Source organism: Chiloscyllium plagiosum, unplaced genomic scaffold, assembly GCF_037043375.1.
Source record: "Chiloscyllium plagiosum isolate Xiang-an unplaced genomic scaffold, Cpla_swu_hap1 HiC_scaffold_11, whole genome shotgun sequence".
Lineage (NCBI taxonomy): Eukaryota > Metazoa > Chordata > Chondrichthyes > Orectolobiformes > Hemiscylliidae > Chiloscyllium > Chiloscyllium plagiosum.
In genome coordinates, this window is record NW_028270149.1 from 29,212,930 (window position 1) to 29,230,989 (window position 18,060).

General features: G+C 41.7%; 2 protein-coding genes across 3 annotated transcripts in view; both read left to right on the forward strand.

Moving 5' to 3' along the window:
* The first annotated feature begins 105 nt into the window (after positions 1-105).
* On the forward strand, positions 106-7,962 carry LOC148148776 (UDP-N-acetylglucosamine transferase subunit ALG13). 2 transcript variants are annotated; one of them, XM_087991944.1, is made up of 4 exons: positions 106-260; positions 2,191-2,353; positions 4,820-4,958; positions 7,643-7,962. In XM_087991944.1, exons 1-4 carry the CDS (start codon positions 189-191, stop codon positions 7,752-7,754), a joined length of 486 nt encoding a protein of 161 aa, XP_087848070.1. In that variant the 5' UTR covers positions 106-188; the 3' UTR covers positions 7,755-7,962. The 2 variants fall into 2 exon arrangements, with proteins under 2 accessions (XP_087848070.1, XP_087848069.1); XM_087991943.1 differs by having other exon boundaries at positions 115-269.
* Positions 7,963-17,866: 9,904 nt separating this feature from the next.
* alg13 (ALG13 UDP-N-acetylglucosaminyltransferase subunit) overlaps positions 17,867-18,060 on the forward strand; it is a 50,996-nt gene continuing 50,802 nt past the window's right edge. The window contains exon 1 of the mRNA XM_043705310.2: positions 17,867-17,953. Within this exon, the coding sequence (XP_043561245.2) occupies positions 17,867-17,953 (87 nt within the window). The remainder of the gene's footprint in view (positions 17,954-18,060) is intronic.

Genomic DNA, 18,060 nt, shown 5'->3' on the forward strand with positions numbered 1-18,060 from the left:
ATTTCTGATCAGGGAAAATAGTGAGCTGTAGCTGGTCGGCCACCCGCAGAGCCAGCCTTTGCTTGGTCATGCACCACCTTCCACCAACCCCCGGGCATTGTATTGGTCGGCCAGCCGCTATGGCGATTGGGAGGTTCGTGACGCTGTCCCGAAGTTGTTGAGAGGGAACAGCGGGCGGCGACGGAAAAATGGACTCCGTGTTTGTGACGGTCGGGACGACAAGCTTCGATGAGCTGATCCGAGAAGTATCTTCGGAAAAGGTGACACAAGTGAGTTCACTCACCTCAACCCACCGGGGGGGGGGAACGCGTTGAATTGACGGCCTCATCGACAAATAACATCAGGGGACGCGAGACAAGTCGCCAATCAGGAGCGCGGGAGGTGTGGCCAGGTCCAGGGGGCGGGCAAAGGAGAAATGGAGTGGGGAGGGGAGGGGAGGGGTGTGGGAGGTGTAGGGATGGGGGAAGCGGTTTGGTTGGGAATGTCTGGGGGAAACAGTAGGGAGAGGGAACAATGTGGATTGGGAACCTGCTGGGGATTTGGGGCACAGCAAATGTCATCAGCTGCAATCTGGGGAATAATACCTGGAACACAAACACAAGATGCACTGCTGTACCTCATTCAGGATCCTTGGATAGCACCTTCCTAACCCATCACCTCTACCTCCACAGACAATGGGGCACGGTTACTTGCAAATTTCCCTCCAGGCTATACACCATCCTGACTTGGAAATATATCGCCATTCCTTTATGCAAGCGCCCCAAAGCTCTGGAAGCTGCAGGAGTGTCAGTGCTCACCTCTTTTCCCAAGACATTTAGTGATGGGCAAGAAGTGAGGCCCGCATGTCATTAAAACATCAAATCAAGTTTCACATGTAAACTACAACTGTTGATATCAGACTTAAGAACTGCAAATGCTAGAGATCTGAAGCAATCGGAAATAGAAATTGCTGGAGAAACTCAACAGGTCTGGCCGCATCTGTACGGCGGGAAATAGAATTAATGTTTCAAGTCCAGTTCTGAAGATTAACTCAAAACATTAACTCTGTTTTTTACCCATAGATGGTGTCAGACCTGTTGAATTTCTCTAGCAATTTCTACTTTTGTTTCAAGACTCTAGTCTACTTCAGCATCACCTTTCTCAGCTACTCTGTCTCTAAATTACCACTGTACTTGTACAATATTGAGTACAATTCCTTGACACTAATGACATTTTTCCCTGGTAACTGCCTCAGAACAAACTAGATTGGTTGTAATCTGTGTCATTATACTTGATAAGTCTTCCAATCATTTATCCAGTTCATCAATAAGACCACCTATTTCCCTCTCTACAATTTCATATGATACTGCCCCTCTCAGGCCCTCTGGAACCAAAGCCTTCCTCCTTGCCTTGGTTAGCTGCAAGCTTGACTGTTCTGCAACACTGGCTAGCCTCCCACATTCTGCATTCCATAACTCAAGGTTATCCAAAACTCTAACAACTGTGTTCTAATTACATCAATGTTTATGCAAAGTCCCTGTGCTTGCTGGCTGACATGGACTCCCAGTTAAACAATACTTTGATTTTACAGTTGTCCCATATATCTTTATGTCCCTCCATCACTTATCATCTCAAATCTGTCCTCTTCAGCATCTCTAATTCTAATTGCTTCATAATTTGTGGCTATGTCTTTAATTGACTAAATGCCAAATTCTGGAATTGCTTCCTTGTATTCCTTCTTTAAGGCAGTACTTAAACTTTCCTCTCTTAGAGTAGCTTTTGTTCATCTGCATTCATATCTTCTTATGTGGTTTGAGAGATCTTGAAGGACCTAATGTGTTTTATTACTATTTTTTACAACTAGTCCAGTGACACTTATCACCATACTACTATCTCTGGTGTATCCAGAAATAAACTGTAGTCATTGAGTTATTTATGCTACTTTATTTTAAAAATCAGAGTAATATCTAGTTCCCGGGCAGCCCTCCAGTATTATGATTTCTACAAGGTTTCTGCTTTTAATCCAGCAATATCCTGAAATTCTTTCTAAATTATCATCAGATGCATGTTGTTCAATCCCCAAGATTTACTTAACTTGTTTTTCCACAGCTATTTGTGCAGAATCAATGTAAAAACATTCCACATTTATTTGTTGCTGATTCCTACTCTGTTCAGATTTATTAACCTTCTCCCCTTATCGCTCATTCTTAGATTCTACAAGATTTGGGCTACAGGAAACTGATTCTTCAGATTGGCCGTGGCAGTGTTGAACCAAAGCCTATTGTTGGAACAAATTTCACTCTTGAAGTTTATAGGTTCAAGGACTCGATAGCAGATGACATTAAAAATGCCACACTTGTTATCAGTCATGCTGGTAAGTATTGATTGTATGTGAATAAATCAAGGATTTTTGTATTCATAAAGTGCCTTTCACAACCAAACGTTTTACAAATTATGTACTTATTTAAGTGTACTCATGATTATAATACAGAAAATATGGCAGCCCATTTAGGCACAGCAAATGCCAAGAAACAGCATATGAAAATGAATAGGCCACCTGCTTTATGATGTCTATTAAAGGATAAATATTGGCCAGGGAATACTACCCTATTTTTTTTAATTCAAATGAATACCCAGCTAACTTGAAGCAGGAAAACCTTCAGTCACAGAGGTATTGTTATTATGTGACTGTATCACCAAGTTAGTAAATTGGTGAAAATGAAGATGGGGACTCTGGAAACCAAATGTAGCCATCGAGAAAATTTCAACAAGAGCCTTTTTAAAAAAAATTGTGCCCCGATATGGACTGCAGTAGTTCACAAAATTGGCTTACCACCATCTTCTCAGGAGCATTTAAGGTTAGACAGTAGACCTACATCCCATTAATTAAAAGTAAACAATTATGGTTGAAATCTTATTCAACTATGGGGGCATTCTTAATTGACCCCATTTCTATTGTCACCATGTGAACATAAAATACTCTAATCGAGTGTCTCTGGATAGCGAACCAGAATCAGGCAGATTTTCCTTTACTTAGCTCAGCTACACTTAAGCCGTGACTATAAGCCGTGCTGTGACTGTAATTGTGGATGAGTTTGCCTAACTGCTCAAACTGGAGATGGAATTTGTGACCTGAACTGCATTAGCTCATCAAACTCACCAGATGCATTTCAAAGAGAAATTGGCAGTGTTCAGGTCAAAATTGTCATATTGGAAGTTAACTAACAAAAAGCTGTTAATTTAAAATATAATAGTGTTATTTTCATGTAGCTCTTACTTAGGCTTGTGGTAATTACATAAAATTTCCATCACAGAAATCAGCTCGTTGGCCAAATTGTTCTAAGCCCGTGCTGATACTCTGCTCGAGTCTTTTTCAATCTTGCCATCATCTTCCTTCATCCTCGTATGTATTCCCTTGCATGTATCAATTCTATCTGCTTGAATAGCAAGCTTCATTCAGTATGTGAAGAAATTCCTCTTAGATTCTTAATTTGCTGTTATACGTCATCTCATTTTTATGACCCCATGGTTCTATTCTCATTCATGTCACAGAATCACAAAAGTGTTAAGGCAGAGGGAGGCCATTTAGACCATCGTGCCTGCACAAGCTCACTAAATTAGCATCATTACCTAGTGCCAGTCTCCTGCTTTCCCCCCACACCTTTACATTATTTTTATCAAAATAAGCATCAAAAGCCCTCTTGAATGTCTCAGCCGAACCTGCCTCCACACTTCCAGGCAGTGCATTGCAAACCTAATCACTCGCTGATTGAAAACGTTTTACCATTGTGGAAACAGTTTACTCACATTTGCACTATGAGATCCAGTCATAATTTAAGACAATTATCCTGTGTCCTGTTAAGAGAAAATACATTATCTTCCTATTTTTGTATTCTGTTCTTCTAGAATCCAGTACTCTGGGTTTTTTAAAGAATTTTCCATGATATAGCTGTTGCTGGTAGACCAGCATTTATTGTTTATTGTTAATTGCTCCTGAGAAGATAGTAGTTATCCACTTTCTTTTAGCACAGCAGTTGTTGTGTTGCAGGATCACCCACAATGTTGATGCCAAGGGATTTCCAGAATTTTGACCCAGTGTATTGAATGAGTAGCAAAATAATTGTAAAGCAGGACAGCATGTAGTTTGGAAAGGAAGTTGAAGGTGTGCATCTGTTACCTTTGTCATTCTAGAAGGCAGAAGTCACAAATTTGTAAAATGCTGTCATAATGTTGAGTTGCTGCACAGCATCTTGTAAATGGTATACGCTACAGGCAATATGCATTAGTGGTGGGGGAGAGTGACTATTGACATTAGTGGGGGGGATGTCACTTAACCAGACTGCAGCTTTGAGCATTTGTTGTCAGAGCTTAACTGGGCAAATGGAGAGTATATTATCACACACTTGATTTATGCCTTGTTTAATGGCATTTTGGGGAGTCAAGAGGTGAGTTACTCACTGCAGAATTCCCACCCTCTTAATCATTTCGTCAGCAACGTACTTGGTTTTGTCCCCTACTGAGATCCAGTGTTAGCAATATGTCTAAGTGACCAGTTGTTGATGGAATATTTTTGATACTTTCAGTTACCTCAATGATATTAGCACCAGGGATTAATTTTTAAAAACATACTATGTGTTATGTTACTCAGTATTATCAAATGTAATATTGAAAAGCAATGCAGTGGAGCCAGAGTATTTTGTTGTGGTTTTGTTCGCCGAGCGAACAGAACCACAACAACGAGTACCTGAGCTACAAATCTTCTCACAAACTTTGACCAAAAGTATTTTCTTTCACTTTTTAAAAATTGTAGTTAAATTTTCTCTTTACAACAAATATCTAGGTGCCGGAACTTGTCTGGAGACCCTTGAAGCAGGAAAGTCACTTGTAGTTGTCATTAATGAAGAGTTGATGAACAACCACCAGTTGGAACTAGCCAAACAGCTGCATAGTGATGGGCATCTCCTCTACTGCACTTGCAGGTAGAGTAAATTATTTGTAAAATCGAAAGGCGAGAAGAGTTGACTGTTGTGGGATATTTTAAAACTGTTTTCTTTTTAACATTTATACCATGCACCTCATTTAGCCAAGTAGATACAGAGCCTATGATGTGAATGTCACTGAAGCAAGGTGTCTGTGGAAGTTAAAAGGTTGTCAGCTTTACAGATATATTTTAAAATACTGAGTTCTTCATTGTGCATACATGCATGCGTGATTTTTTTTAACATCACCTGCAAGTTCCCCTCCAAGCCACTCACCATTCTGATGACAAAATGTATCGCGCTGTACCTTCAGTGTTACGTGGTCAAGATTTTGGAACACTGTCCCTATTGTGGGTCAAACTACAGCATGTGAACTGTTGTGGATCAAGAAGACTTACTACCTTCTTGATTGCTATTGGGGATCAGCAATAAACACCAGCCAGTGATCTCCTCATCCCAGGAATGGAATTTAAGAATTAGCGTAACTTAAAGGAATGTTGACATGTACAACAGTTAAGATGAAGTACTGCTGTAAGAAGGGTGGTCAATCTGAGGTGGTAGGACAGTATTACAAAATAAATGCTTTCAAGTTAAGAACCCTAGTGCATCGGAGGCTGACCTTATTGAGGTTTATAAAATCATGAGGGGCATGGATAGGGTACAGAGACAAGGTCTTTTACCTGAGGTGGAGGAGTCCAGAACTAAAAGGCATAGGTTTAGGGTGAAAGGGGAAAAATGTAAAAGGGACCTAAGAGCCAACGTTTTCTACATAGAGGGTGGTGCATGTATGGAATGAATTGCTAGAGGAAGTGGTGGAGGCTGGTACAATTACAACATTTAACAGGCATCTGGATGGGTACTTGAAGGGTTTAGAGGGATATGGGCCAAGTGCTGGCATACGAGATGAGATTAGCTTAGATATCTGATCAGCATGGTCAAGTTGGACCAATGGATCGGTTTCCAAGCTGTAAATATCTATGACTAACACCTTTTTTTTCCCTATAGCGTGTCAATGATTCCAGGTTAAGCAATTATTGATCGCTACCTGAAATTCTTAAGTATGCTTTTGTTTAAAGTGATTCAGTTACAGTAATTAAGGATTGATATTAGAACTCTACAGTGACTTAGAGTCATAGAGATGTACAGCATGGAAACAGACCCTTCCGTCCAACTCATCCATGCCGACCAGATATTCCAACCCAATTTAGTCCCACCTGCCAGCACCCAGCCCATATCCCTCCAAACCCTTCCTATTCATATACCTATCCAGATGCCTTTTAAATGTTGCAATTGTACTAGCATCCACACTCCCTCTGGCAGCTCATTCCATACACCCTCTGAGTGAAAAAGTTGCCTCTTAGGTCTCTTTTATATCTTCCCCTCTCACCCTAAACCTATGCCCTCTAGTTCTGGACTCCCCTACCTGAGGGAAAAGACTTTGTCTATTTATTCTATCCCTGCCCCTCATAATTTTATAAACCTCTATAAGGTCACCCCTCAACCTCCAACTCTCCAGGGAAAACAGCCCTAGCCTTTTCAACCTCTCCCTATAGCTCAAATCCTCCAACCCTGGCCACATTCTTGTAAATCTTTTCTGAACCTTTTCAAGTTTCACAACATCTTTCCGATAGGAAGGAGACCAGAATTGCACACAATATTTCAACAATGGCCTAACCAATGTCCTGTACAGCCGCAACATGACCTCCCAACTCCTGTACTCAATACTTTGACCAATAAAGGAAAGCATACCAAACGCCGCCTTCACTATCCTAAAAACCTGCAACTCCACTTTCAAGGAGCTATGAACCTGCACTCCAAGGTCTCTTTGTTCAACTGATAAGTCATAAGTGTAAAAAAGATTGATTTGAAAACATACAACCTTTCAAGCTTCCTACATGAACCCATTATAAGTCAGAATGTTAGATTGAGATATTCTGGTTTATTTAACACAGTGCTGCACCAAATCCAGTATTTATTTATTATGGGATTAAAATAATTTAAAAGTCTATACTGAGTTTACTATTTTCCAATTTACAAAACTTCGACTAAGCAATGAATGACTTTCATGAAACAAGCTGTCTCCATATCAGTCAACTAAAGAAAAATTTATAGACTATGCAATGGGGTGGAAAAAAATGGTTACCCATTCCAAACAAACCATATGATTTGGAACTCTAGTTCGACTGCAAACTAGGGAGGAGTCTGGGTTCCACTGTTGTTTGATCTAGTTATCTATTCCAACAGATCTATCAAATGATATTGATAATGTCACTATAGGAAAAATCTGCATTAATAGTGCCGAGAGTTTTGAGAAGATTTTATTTTGGGTAGAGAATTAGCAATGGAAGTGAATTATTGTTATGTGTTCCAAATAAGTTGTCATGTTCACCCTTTTATTTAAAATTCTATGGATTCTGGATAATTACTGATTTACACAGTGTACATTTGCTTTTTCATTTTCTTTAAAGAGTTACAATGTACTTTGTTTTATGTAGACAATGTCCTTTCTGTAAATGTGGACTACAAATTAGTTACTTTGTAAGCAATGCATTAGGTAAGCCCTGTCAAAAGGTGCCACGATGTCTTGGCCAAGTTCATCACATTGATGGTTCAGGAAGTAGAAATTGCTACAACAGATTTCTTGCCATATTATTAACACTATTATGTTGTGATTCTTATTTCAGCACACTTTCTGAAACATTACAGAAATTGGACTCAACATCCCTGAAACCATTTCCTCCAGGACACCCAGAAAGATTTTCAGCATTTTTGGATAAAGTCCTAGGATTCGAATGACATTGATGGCCTTTCTTTCTATTTATTTTGAGCACCAATCTTTTTAATTAGTAACAAACTGAAAAGCCAAACCCATCCTTTTGGTGAAAATTTAAAAATTCTTGCTTTTGTAAAATAATTGTATGGGAACCAGGAAAAGGATCACTGTCCAGCAGCAATCATACAATATTGAGATGTGCAATAAACGTGTCCTTTACATATTTCCTCACTGATGTTCCATCATGTTATTACTTGTATTTCTGTGAGTGAATTCTGTTACTTAGAAATTGTTCATGCATTAGTACAAGTTGAAAGCCAGGAACAAGCATATATTTTCAAAGATCTGTTTCTCTGTGAAGCCTTAACTCCCTTTCCCCTTCTTACTGGAATAAATTTACATATGCTAACACTGGACAACCTATTCAACATATGTGAACCTAGACCTTGACCCTTCAGAGTATTGAACCAGATCCCAGGTATTATACTTGTGGATGTAGGTTTGCTTGCTAAGCTGAAAGGTCAGCATACAGAACCTCAATCTGAGCTACAAATCTTCTCAAAACTTGCTGTTATACTTGTGTGCAGTTACTGACTAGTTTATCTCTTCATTAGACTGGTGATGCTCTGTTGGTGTTACTGTTAATTGCTCATAGATTAAAAAGAAATCTTTGATTTCCTAACCCTAAAAATCACAATTCCAGACTGGGTAGTACAGAGTCTGCAATTCTTTCATCAAGAGTCGCAGCAGGGGAATCAATAGCTTATATAGAAAGAAAAGCTCGATGTAATTTACTGGAAATTTTTGTTGAATGCGTGCTTACAGTATTAACTAGTCCACAGGTATCTGAATTGTTTGTTTCCAAAATGTGGTTCTAACTTTTGCCACTTTCCACCTGTCAGCCAGGCATGTCATACACAAGCACGATAGATTAGGGGAGTTCTTTTTACTGCTGTGGAATGTCAATACATCATGGTCAGAATCAAAAGGACCAACAGCCTAGTTTAATCTCAAATATCTGCTAGGGAGAGCGAAAAAGTTGCTAGAAAGTTTGCACTGAGAACTGAAGTTGAAACGTCTTTATTTCCAATACTTAATACGTTGAAATTGCCACTCATCCAATACTGACTGTTGGACAAGCATCAGACAGTTCAGAAGAGGGGTCAAAGGTGAGGTGGGTACAAAGATTGGTATTATATCAATGTGGAAACTGATATCATGATTTCTGATTATGTTACTGAGGGAGTTGTGCATGGATTAGAGATGATCCAGAGATAGCTCCTTACAGGACCATGAGGGAACTGGATGTCTTCCACTAAGATAGGATAGATAAGTACAAAATCAGGCAAGGTAGTCCCACACAGCTGGACACATCGAGAAAAACATGGTAACAGACTATAGAACTTAGGAACATAGGACCCAGAAGCAGGGGTAATGAAGACAATTATCTCAGATTATAGAAGGATCTCTATCAAATGGGCTGAAAAATGGCAGATGGAGTTCAATCTGGATAAATGCGAGGTATTGTATTTTGGTATAACAAACAAGGGTAGGGCTTATACAATTAATGGTAGGGCCTTGGATAGTGTTGTAGAACAGAGGGGCCTAAGGGTGTAGATACATAATTCTTTAAAGTTTGTGTCACATATAGATAGGGTGGTCAAAAAGGCGTTTGGTATGCTTGCTTTCATTGCTCAGGCCTTTGAGTATAGGAATTTGGATGTTATGTTGAGGTTGTACAGGACATTGGTGAGGCCTCTTCTGGAATACTGTGTCCAGTTCTGGTCATCCACTTATAGGAAGGATAGTATGAAGCTTAAATGGGTTCATAAGGAATTTACCAGGATGTTGCTGGATATGGAAGGTTTGAGTTATAAAGAAAGGCTGGATAGGCTGGGACTTTTTTTCATTGGAGCATAGGAGGTTGAGAGGCAACCTGATAGAAGTTTATACTATAATGAGAGGTATAGAGTTGATGGTAGTTGTCTTTTCCCTAATATAGGGAAATCCAAGACCAGGGAGCAAATCTTTAAGGTGAGAGGTGAGAATTTAAAAAAAAAGACATGATGAGCAAATTTTTTTACACAGAGGATAGTTTGCGTGTAGAATGAACTTCCTGAGAAAGTGCTGGATGCAGTCACAATTATAATGTTTAAAAGGCATTTAGATAAGTACACAAATGGGAAAGGTTTGGAGGGATATGGGCCAGGAGCAGGCAGATGGGACTAGTTTAGTTTGGGATTACATTCGGCATGGACTGGTTGGCCCAAAGGGTCTGTTGCTGGAAATGTGTTGCTGGAAAAGCGCAGCAGGTCAGGCAGCATCCAGGGAACAGGAGAATCGACGTTTCGGGTATAAGCCCTTCTTCAGGAATGGGGAAAGTTTGTCCAGCAGGCTAAGATAAAAGGTAGGGAGGAGGGACTTGGGGGAGGGGCGTCGGAAATGTGATAGGTGGAAAGAGGTCAAGGTGAGGGTGATAGGTCAGACTGGGGTGGGGGCGGAGAGGTCGGGAAGAAGATCTCAGGTTAGGAAGGCGGTGCTGAATTTGATGGATTTGACTGAGACAGGGTGGGGGGAGGGGAAATGAGGAAACTGGTGAAATCCGAGTTCATCCCTTGTGGTTGGAGGGTTCCTAGCCGGAAGATGAGGCGTTCTTCCTCCAACCGTCGTTTTGTTGTGGTCTGACGATGGAGGAGTCCAAAGACCTGCATATCCTTGGTGGAGTGGGAGGGGGAATTGAAATGTTGAGCTACAGGGTGGTTGGGTTGGTTGGTCCGGGTGTCCCAGAGGTGTTCTCTGAAACGCTCCGCAAGTAGCCGGCCTGTCTCCCCAATATAGAGGAGGCCACATCGGGTGCAGAGGATGCAATAGATGATATGTGTGGAGGTGCAGGTGAATCTGTGGCGGATATGGAAGTTTCCTTTGGGGCCTTGGAGGGAGGTGAGGGGGGAGGTGTGGGCGCAAGTCTTGCACCTCCTGCGGTTGCAGGGGAAGGTGCCGGGAGTGGAGGTTGGGTTGGTGGGGGGTGTGGATCTGACGAGGGAGTCACGGAGGGAATGGTCTTTACGGAATGCTGATAGGGGGGGGGAGGGAAATATATCCTTGGTGGTGGGGTCCGTTTGGAGGTAGCGGAAATGACGGCGGATGATGCGCTGTACATGGAGATTGGTGGGGTGGTAGGTGAGGACCAGTGGGGTTCTGTCCTGGTGGCGGTTGGAGGGGCGGCGTTCAAGGGCGGAGGAGCGGGAAGTGGAAGAGATGCGGTGGAGGGCATCGTCGACCACGTCGGGGGGGAAATTGCGGTCCTTGAAGAAGGAGGCCATCTGGGTTGTGCGTGTTTGGAACTGGTCCTCCTGGGAGCAGATGCGGCGGAGTCGAAGGAATTGGGAGAATGGGATGGCGTTTTTACAGGGGGTAGGATGGGAGGAGGTGTAGTCCAGGTAGCTGTGGGAGTCGGTCGGTTTGTAGTAGATGTCTGTGTTGATTCGGTCGCCTGAGATGGAAATAGAAAGGTCGAGGAAGGGGAGGGAGGAATCTGAGACTGTCCAGGTGATTTGAGGTCGGGGTGGAAGGTGTTGGTGAAGTGGATGAACTGTTCAACTTCCTCGTGGGAGCACGAGGCGGCGCCGATACAGTCATCGATGTAGCGGAGGAAAAGGTGGGGGGTGGGGCCAGCGTAGTTGCGGAAGATGGATTGTTCCACATATCCTACGAAGAGGCAGGCATAGCTGGGGCCCATGCGGGTGCCCATGGCTACTCCTTTCGTTTGGAGGAAGTGGGAGGATTGGAAAGAGAAGTTGTTCAGGGTGAGGACCAGTTCAGTCAGTCGAAGGAGGGTGTCTGTGGAAGGGTACTGGTTGGTACGGCGGGAAAGAAAGAAGCGGAGGGCTTTGAGTCCTTCGTGATGGGGGATGGAGGTGTACAGGGACTGGATGTCCATGGTGAAAATAAGGCGTTGGGGACCGGGGAAGCGAAAATCATGGAGCAGGTGGAGGGCATGGGTGGTGTCCCGAACGTAGGTGGGGAGTTCTTGGACTAAGGGGGACAGGACGGTGTCAAGGTACGCAGAGATGAGTTCGGTGGGGCAGGAGCAGGCGGAGACAATGGGTCGGCCGGGGCAGTCAGGTTTGTGGATTTTGGGCAGGAGGTAGAAGCGGGAGGTGCGGGGTTGTGGGACTATGAGGCTGGAGGCGGTGGATGGGAGATCACCCGAGGTGATGAGGTTATGGACGGTCTGGGAGATGATGGTTTGGTGGTGGGGGGTGGGGTCCTGGTCAAGGGGGCAGTAGGAGGAGGTATCTGCGAGCTGGCGTTTGGCCTCAGCGGTGTAGAGGTCGGTGCGCCAAACTACTACCGCGCCTCCCTTGTCTGCTGGTTTGATAGTGAGGTTGGGGTTGCAACGGAGTGAGTGGAGGGCTGCGCGTTCCGAGGGTGAGAGGTTGGAGTGGGTGGGTGAGTGGGGTGGGGGAGTTCAGGTGGCGGTTAATATCGCGGCGGCAGTTGGCTATGAAGAGGTCGAGGGCAGGTAGGAGGCCAGCACGGGGTGTCCAGGTGGATGGGGTGTGTTGGAGGCGGGAGAAGGGGTTGTCAGAGGATGGGCGGGAGTCTTGGTTAAAGAAGTAGGCACGGAGGCGAAGGCGGCGGAAGAATTGTTCGATGTCACGCCGCGTGTTGAACAGGCCGGCTACTTGCGGAGCGTTTCAAAGAACACCTCTGGGACACCCGGACCAACCAACCCAATCACTCTGTAGCTCAACATTTCAATTCCCCCTCCCACTCCACCAAGGATATGCAGGTCTTTGGACTCCTCCATCGTCAGACCACAACAAAACGACGGTTGGAGGAAGAACGCCTCATCTTCCGGCTAGGAACCCTCCAACCACAAGGGATGAACTCGGATTTCACCAGTTTCCTCATTTCCCCTCCCCCCACCCTGTCTCAGTCAAATCCATCAAATTCAGCACCGCCTTCCTAACCTGAGATCTTCTTCCCGACCTCTCCGCCCCCACCCCAGTCTGACCTATCACCCTCACCTTGACCTCTTTCCACCTATCACATTTCCGACGCCCCTCCCCCAAGTCCCTCCTCCCTACCTTTTATCTTAGCCTGCTGGACAAACTTTCCCCATTTCTGAAGAAGGGCTTATGCCCGAAACGTCGATTCTCCTGTTCCCTGGATGCTGCCTGACCTGCTGCGCTTTTCCAGCAACACATTTCCAGCTCTGATCTCCAGCATCTGCAGACCTCACTTTCTCCCCAAAGGGTCTGTTTCCTTGCTCTATGACTCAGCAATTTGGTTGTGGAGCCTGTTCTGCCAATCATAGTTGATCTGCTTGTGGTCTCATTTCAGTGACCTGTCCAGCCCCCACGTCAATCAGAAATCTGTCTAATTTAGCCTTGAATAAATGCAATAACTCAACTTCTGTTTTTCTGAGAGAGAATTACGAACAGCCATCAGAGAAAAACATTTTCCTCATTTTCAAAGGGTCTCTTATTCTTAAACTCTGACCCCTAATTCTGGCCTCCCACACTTTCAGAAGCATCCTCTTGTTATCTACCCTGTCACATCCCTTCAAGATCTCAAACTGCTTAACTCTAGGTATTGGTCTAGTTTGTTTAACCTTTCTTCACAAGATAAGCCTTTCATCACAGGAATGAGTCAAGTGAGCCTTCTCTGAATTGCTTCTAAAGCTATTGCACCCTTTTTCAAATATGACAAACAACATTGTAGACAGTGATCCAGATTTGATTTCTGCAAGGCCCTGCACAGCTCTGTAAATCTTATACATTCCTCTGTTTCTACTCCCCTTATAATAAATACCATCATTCAATTTACCATCCTAATTATTCGCTGTATCTGCATCCCAAGTTTCTGTTATTAATGTGCCAGGACTCGCAGATCCCATTATACTAATGAGATGAGCAATCTTCCATTTCAATAGTCCAGTACTTCCCTATCCTTCATACCAAATTGAACCAGTTCGTATTTTGCCTTTGCAGGGTCTTTACCTCTTGACAACTTGCCTATCTGTTTTGGTATCATTAGAAAACTTAGCCATACATTTTGCCCTTTCCCTATGTAATGGATAGAGGTCTAAATAGTTGAGGCCCTTGTGACTGTGTAACAGATGAAACGTTATAGGATATGTATTCAGTCCCTGCTAGCTAGTCAAAGAATGATGTAAACAATTTCACTTTTAAAAAAGAACACAAGAAACAGGAGCTGGAGGACACCATCAATCCTACTTCATCATTTAATACAACTGTGGCTGACCTTGAGCCTCGACTCCACATTCTTGAATCCTAGAATCCCTATAGTGTGGAAACAGGCCCTTCGGCCCAACATACCCACACCAACCCTCTGAAGAGTAACCCACCCAGACCCATTCCCCCACCCTATTATCTGATATTTAACCCTGACCTATGTACCGAACCTACGCATTCCTGAACACAAAGACCAATTTAGCATGGTCAATCCACCCTGACCTGCACATCTTTGGAGTATGGGAGAAAACCCACTCAGACACAGGGGGAGAATGTGCAAACTCCACACAGACAGTCGCCCGAGGTTGGAATCTTGCCTGCTTCTCAGGAGTGAACACAAAAACCTGTGTCCATCTCTTAACAATTGAACAAAAGAGCATACACAGTCCTCTGGAATAGGGACTTCCAGAAGTACACAATCCTTTAAAATAATTTTGCCTCCTCTCAAAAACACACATTTTATTTTGACTTTAGAAATGCATATGGATGCTGGATTCAAAATACTATATAGCACATATAAAAAGTGGATTGAAGAGCTGCTGTTTTGACATCAAGATGTTCCAATTTAAATAAATTTTGGCTCCAAGCTCTGGAATTCACCCCTTAAAACACCCACTCCTCCACAATCCTTAAACACTAAGTCTTTAACTGTGCATTGGTCATATTAGGAGTCAGTGTTGAATTTTGTTTGACAACATTCCTGTGAAGTATAAGTTCAAACAGACTATATAAATAAACATGATAAAGAAACTCCTGACCATATGTCCTACAATACTTCAAGCGGGCATAATAAAAAAGCAAACAGCAAGTCAATGAAGAAAAATCAGGCAAAACAACAGCTGAAGAGATAATTTTAAAAAGAATCTTGAAGGCAAAGGAGTTTGGGAGGGAATTTTGAAGGATCCACATGGTTGAAAGCACAGTGACCAATACTTGGGCAAAGGGAGGAGCACCTGCTTCATTGCAGAATTTGCTTTTTTTAAATCATGGAATGGTGGAGCTAAGCTACAAATGGTCCACCACACTGGTTTTCTGCAGTAGCAACTCAGATAATCCATATTATCCACAAAACTCTGCAACTCTTTCTCTTTGGACGCTACTTGTCTGACAGAAAGAAAATTACTTTAGGAACTGTTTTGGGCCAATGTTTACATTTTGAAGTGATTACCAATTTCTATTACAGCTACTTCTTTGATGTCAAATTTGAGTCCTCCTGTATGTGACTGTTATTTCATTTGGGGAAAAGAATAGGCATTAGAACAACAGTAACAGTTTTAAAAAAACATGAAAAGAAGTGATTCAAATATACAAAATTTTTTAAAAACTTGTATTTATTCAGCACCTTTTACAAACACAGGATGCTCTAAAGTGCTTTACAGCCTATAAATGTTTTTGCCTAGTCATTTTTATAATGCAAGAGATGTTACAACCAATTTCCACACAACATCTGACAAACCCCAATGCCACAGTAAACAGATAACTTGATTTTATGATATTTAATTTAGGGAGAATATTCATCCACTCAAGAGTATCAAAAGGGCAACACACAAGCAAAAGAAGATAGTTCTTCCCTTAAATTCTTCATCTCATTCAATCAGACACACCATTCAAAAACCAATTACCACCTGGCTGGTTAATTATTCATTCCTTATTTTCATTTAAATTTTTATTTATTTTTATTTTCTGTTCAGAGACACTATTACACACCTCTGATATTCTTAACTCATCATCAAAGCACTTGTGTTTCTAATTAAAAGTATAATTTATAACACAGCCCATTAATTCTTTAAGAAGTCATTGCAATGATCTTCATGTGAGCCCAATAATCTTATGTACCTCTTGGTTGGTATGTGAAGTAATTTGCATAGACCTAATTGAAAGCAGGTCCAATATTTAAGAAAAAACCCAAATCTATTAAATGTTATGAAACTGCCAATAAGCCAATCCCAAATTATATTGCTTTTAATATGAACTTACTAAGTGCATGTTGTTAATAGAGATGGCCCTGATAATAGAAATCAGGTATATTGTCTATTTTTTCTGTCCTGGAAAATTTGTGGGTGGGACTTGAACCCAGGCCTCTTGGTTTCGAGGTAGGGGACTGTCATTAAACCACAACAGCCCACAAGATTGTATGAATGTACAGCCTGCTTTTCTTCTCTTAACTAGATTAATGACTCCAGCTAAGAAGGAATGTGTTGCAATTATAAGTGTTTTAATATTTTAATTACTTGCACAAACATTTGATTGTTATTTTATTTTTTTGCAAGTGTACAATGCAAGTTGTAGGGCTGTTGTGGTATAGTGGTAGAATCTGTACCTCTGGACTAGAAGATAAAAGGTCAGCTCTCACCTGTCCTAGATGCATGTCAGAATATGTCTGAACTGGTTGATGAAAAATAATTACAATGCAAAGTTGCATCACCTTAATGAAAGCTACATGGCCACTTTCCTGCAGCAGTGACCATTTTAACACTTGGAGGTGCATAATGTGATTTAGAGGGCCTTTCTTTCCATTATTAATGTAGTTATTACATGTTATTGTGGAAAAATTCCACTTTGTGCTTTATTAGACAAGATTAGTACTGTTCCTCATGACTTTGGAATTTGAGAACTGCTGAAAGAGAGTGCCTTGGGTTGAGGCTGTTGATCAGAACAGAAGAACATTACCTTGACAAATTGCACCTAGTATTTTAGTACATAAAATAGTTACTGTTTTTGCAAAGCATTTTATTTTCACTACTACTTTTTCTGAGGAACTCAACTCCTATTGGAATTATGTCCAAAAAACTATTCTAGTCAAATAGGTATTAGTCACTGCTTATTTATCCATAGAAAGTATTGTAGTTGAATCAAATCCAAGCCACAGCCAAAATCCACGTATGGATACTTCCCAAAAAGGATCACTTAACCTTTGGACAGACAACTGTAACCAATTCTTTCTAATTTTTTGTTACCTCAGGAGCAGAGTTCAATTATAACTGGCTAAATTATCATGAATTAGAAATTGAATCAAGGCTCCTTTATCTATTGGAGCACCAACCAATGTCTATCACGATGGGAAATTGTCACTTCTGATTCGTTTGTGTTATAAATATTTTGTGTAGCTCCACATTTTCCAAATCAAGATATTAATATTTTTTTAAAGACGCATGCTAGAAAGTATCCCTTAGGCTCTATGCAAATAGTACATATTCTTGTGGAAGCACTGAGCCTTTGAATTAATTCTAGAATGTTAAAGGGGTATGAGCTTTAAGTAAAAACTTTTTCTTTAAGTGCTACTTTACCTGTGACATCACAGACATGTGAGGTGACGATGCATTTCGTGTTTTATCGCGTCAATAGTTAATCTTGCTCTACATATAATGCAAGTTTTCTTGAAGATAAATGACCTTTCAAACTTCCGGACGTCCTTGTCATTTAAAGAAAAGCATTTGATATGAATTATGTGAAATGTCAGAATTAAGGGCGTCACTTTTATAGAATATAAACATTAAAGGATGAAGAGCTAATGTAAATAATTTGTTCCAGTGTGCTGCTATTGAACATCGTGCTGGAGACTGTGTGGCGGGTGGGCGTGGGTGAGGGAAGTGATTTGTAATCATTAGGATGTGATGCACCTGATCTGGTTCGGCCCAGGGTTGCTCAAAAAATCCTGATTCTTTCAACTTGAGCTGGGGAGGGGGGGAAAAAATCCTTTTTTTTTCCCGTTTCGACAGCGTTTTGCTTTTTAGCTTAAATTCTATCTAGCCTTTTTTAAAAAATATATATATATTTTAAGAAAAAAAACACATGTTACCTTATGGCGGGGTGGAGAAATGCAGAAGGGGGATAGAAAGTATTTCGGCCAGAAATCTCTGAATGAAGTGACCATGGATGAGTATCTGAGTAGTCAGGGGTTGTACCGAAAACTCACCGCCAAGGATGGCTCCTGTCTCTTCAGGACTGTTTCCGAGCAGGTAAACTCTTACCAACGTTTGTTTTTGTAAGCAAAACAAACAACAATTAAAACTGCATCAGACTTTTACTTTTGTGTTTGGCCAACTTTCCTGTTAGTTTGATATTT

Bases quoted from the DNA above. Each gene is read 5' to 3' on its own strand.
- LOC148148776 (XM_087991943.1), top strand. From the start codon at position 189: ATGGACTCCGTGTTTGTGACGGTCGGGACGACAAGCTTCGATGAGCTG. The intron at 270-2,190 runs GTGAGTTCACTC...GCTCATTCTTAG, and splicing joins CTTCGGAAAAGGTGACACAA to ATTCTACAAGATTTGGGCTA. The intron at 4,959-7,642 runs GTAGAGTAAATT...TTCTTATTTCAG, and splicing joins CTCCTCTACTGCACTTGCAG to CACACTTTCTGAAACATTAC.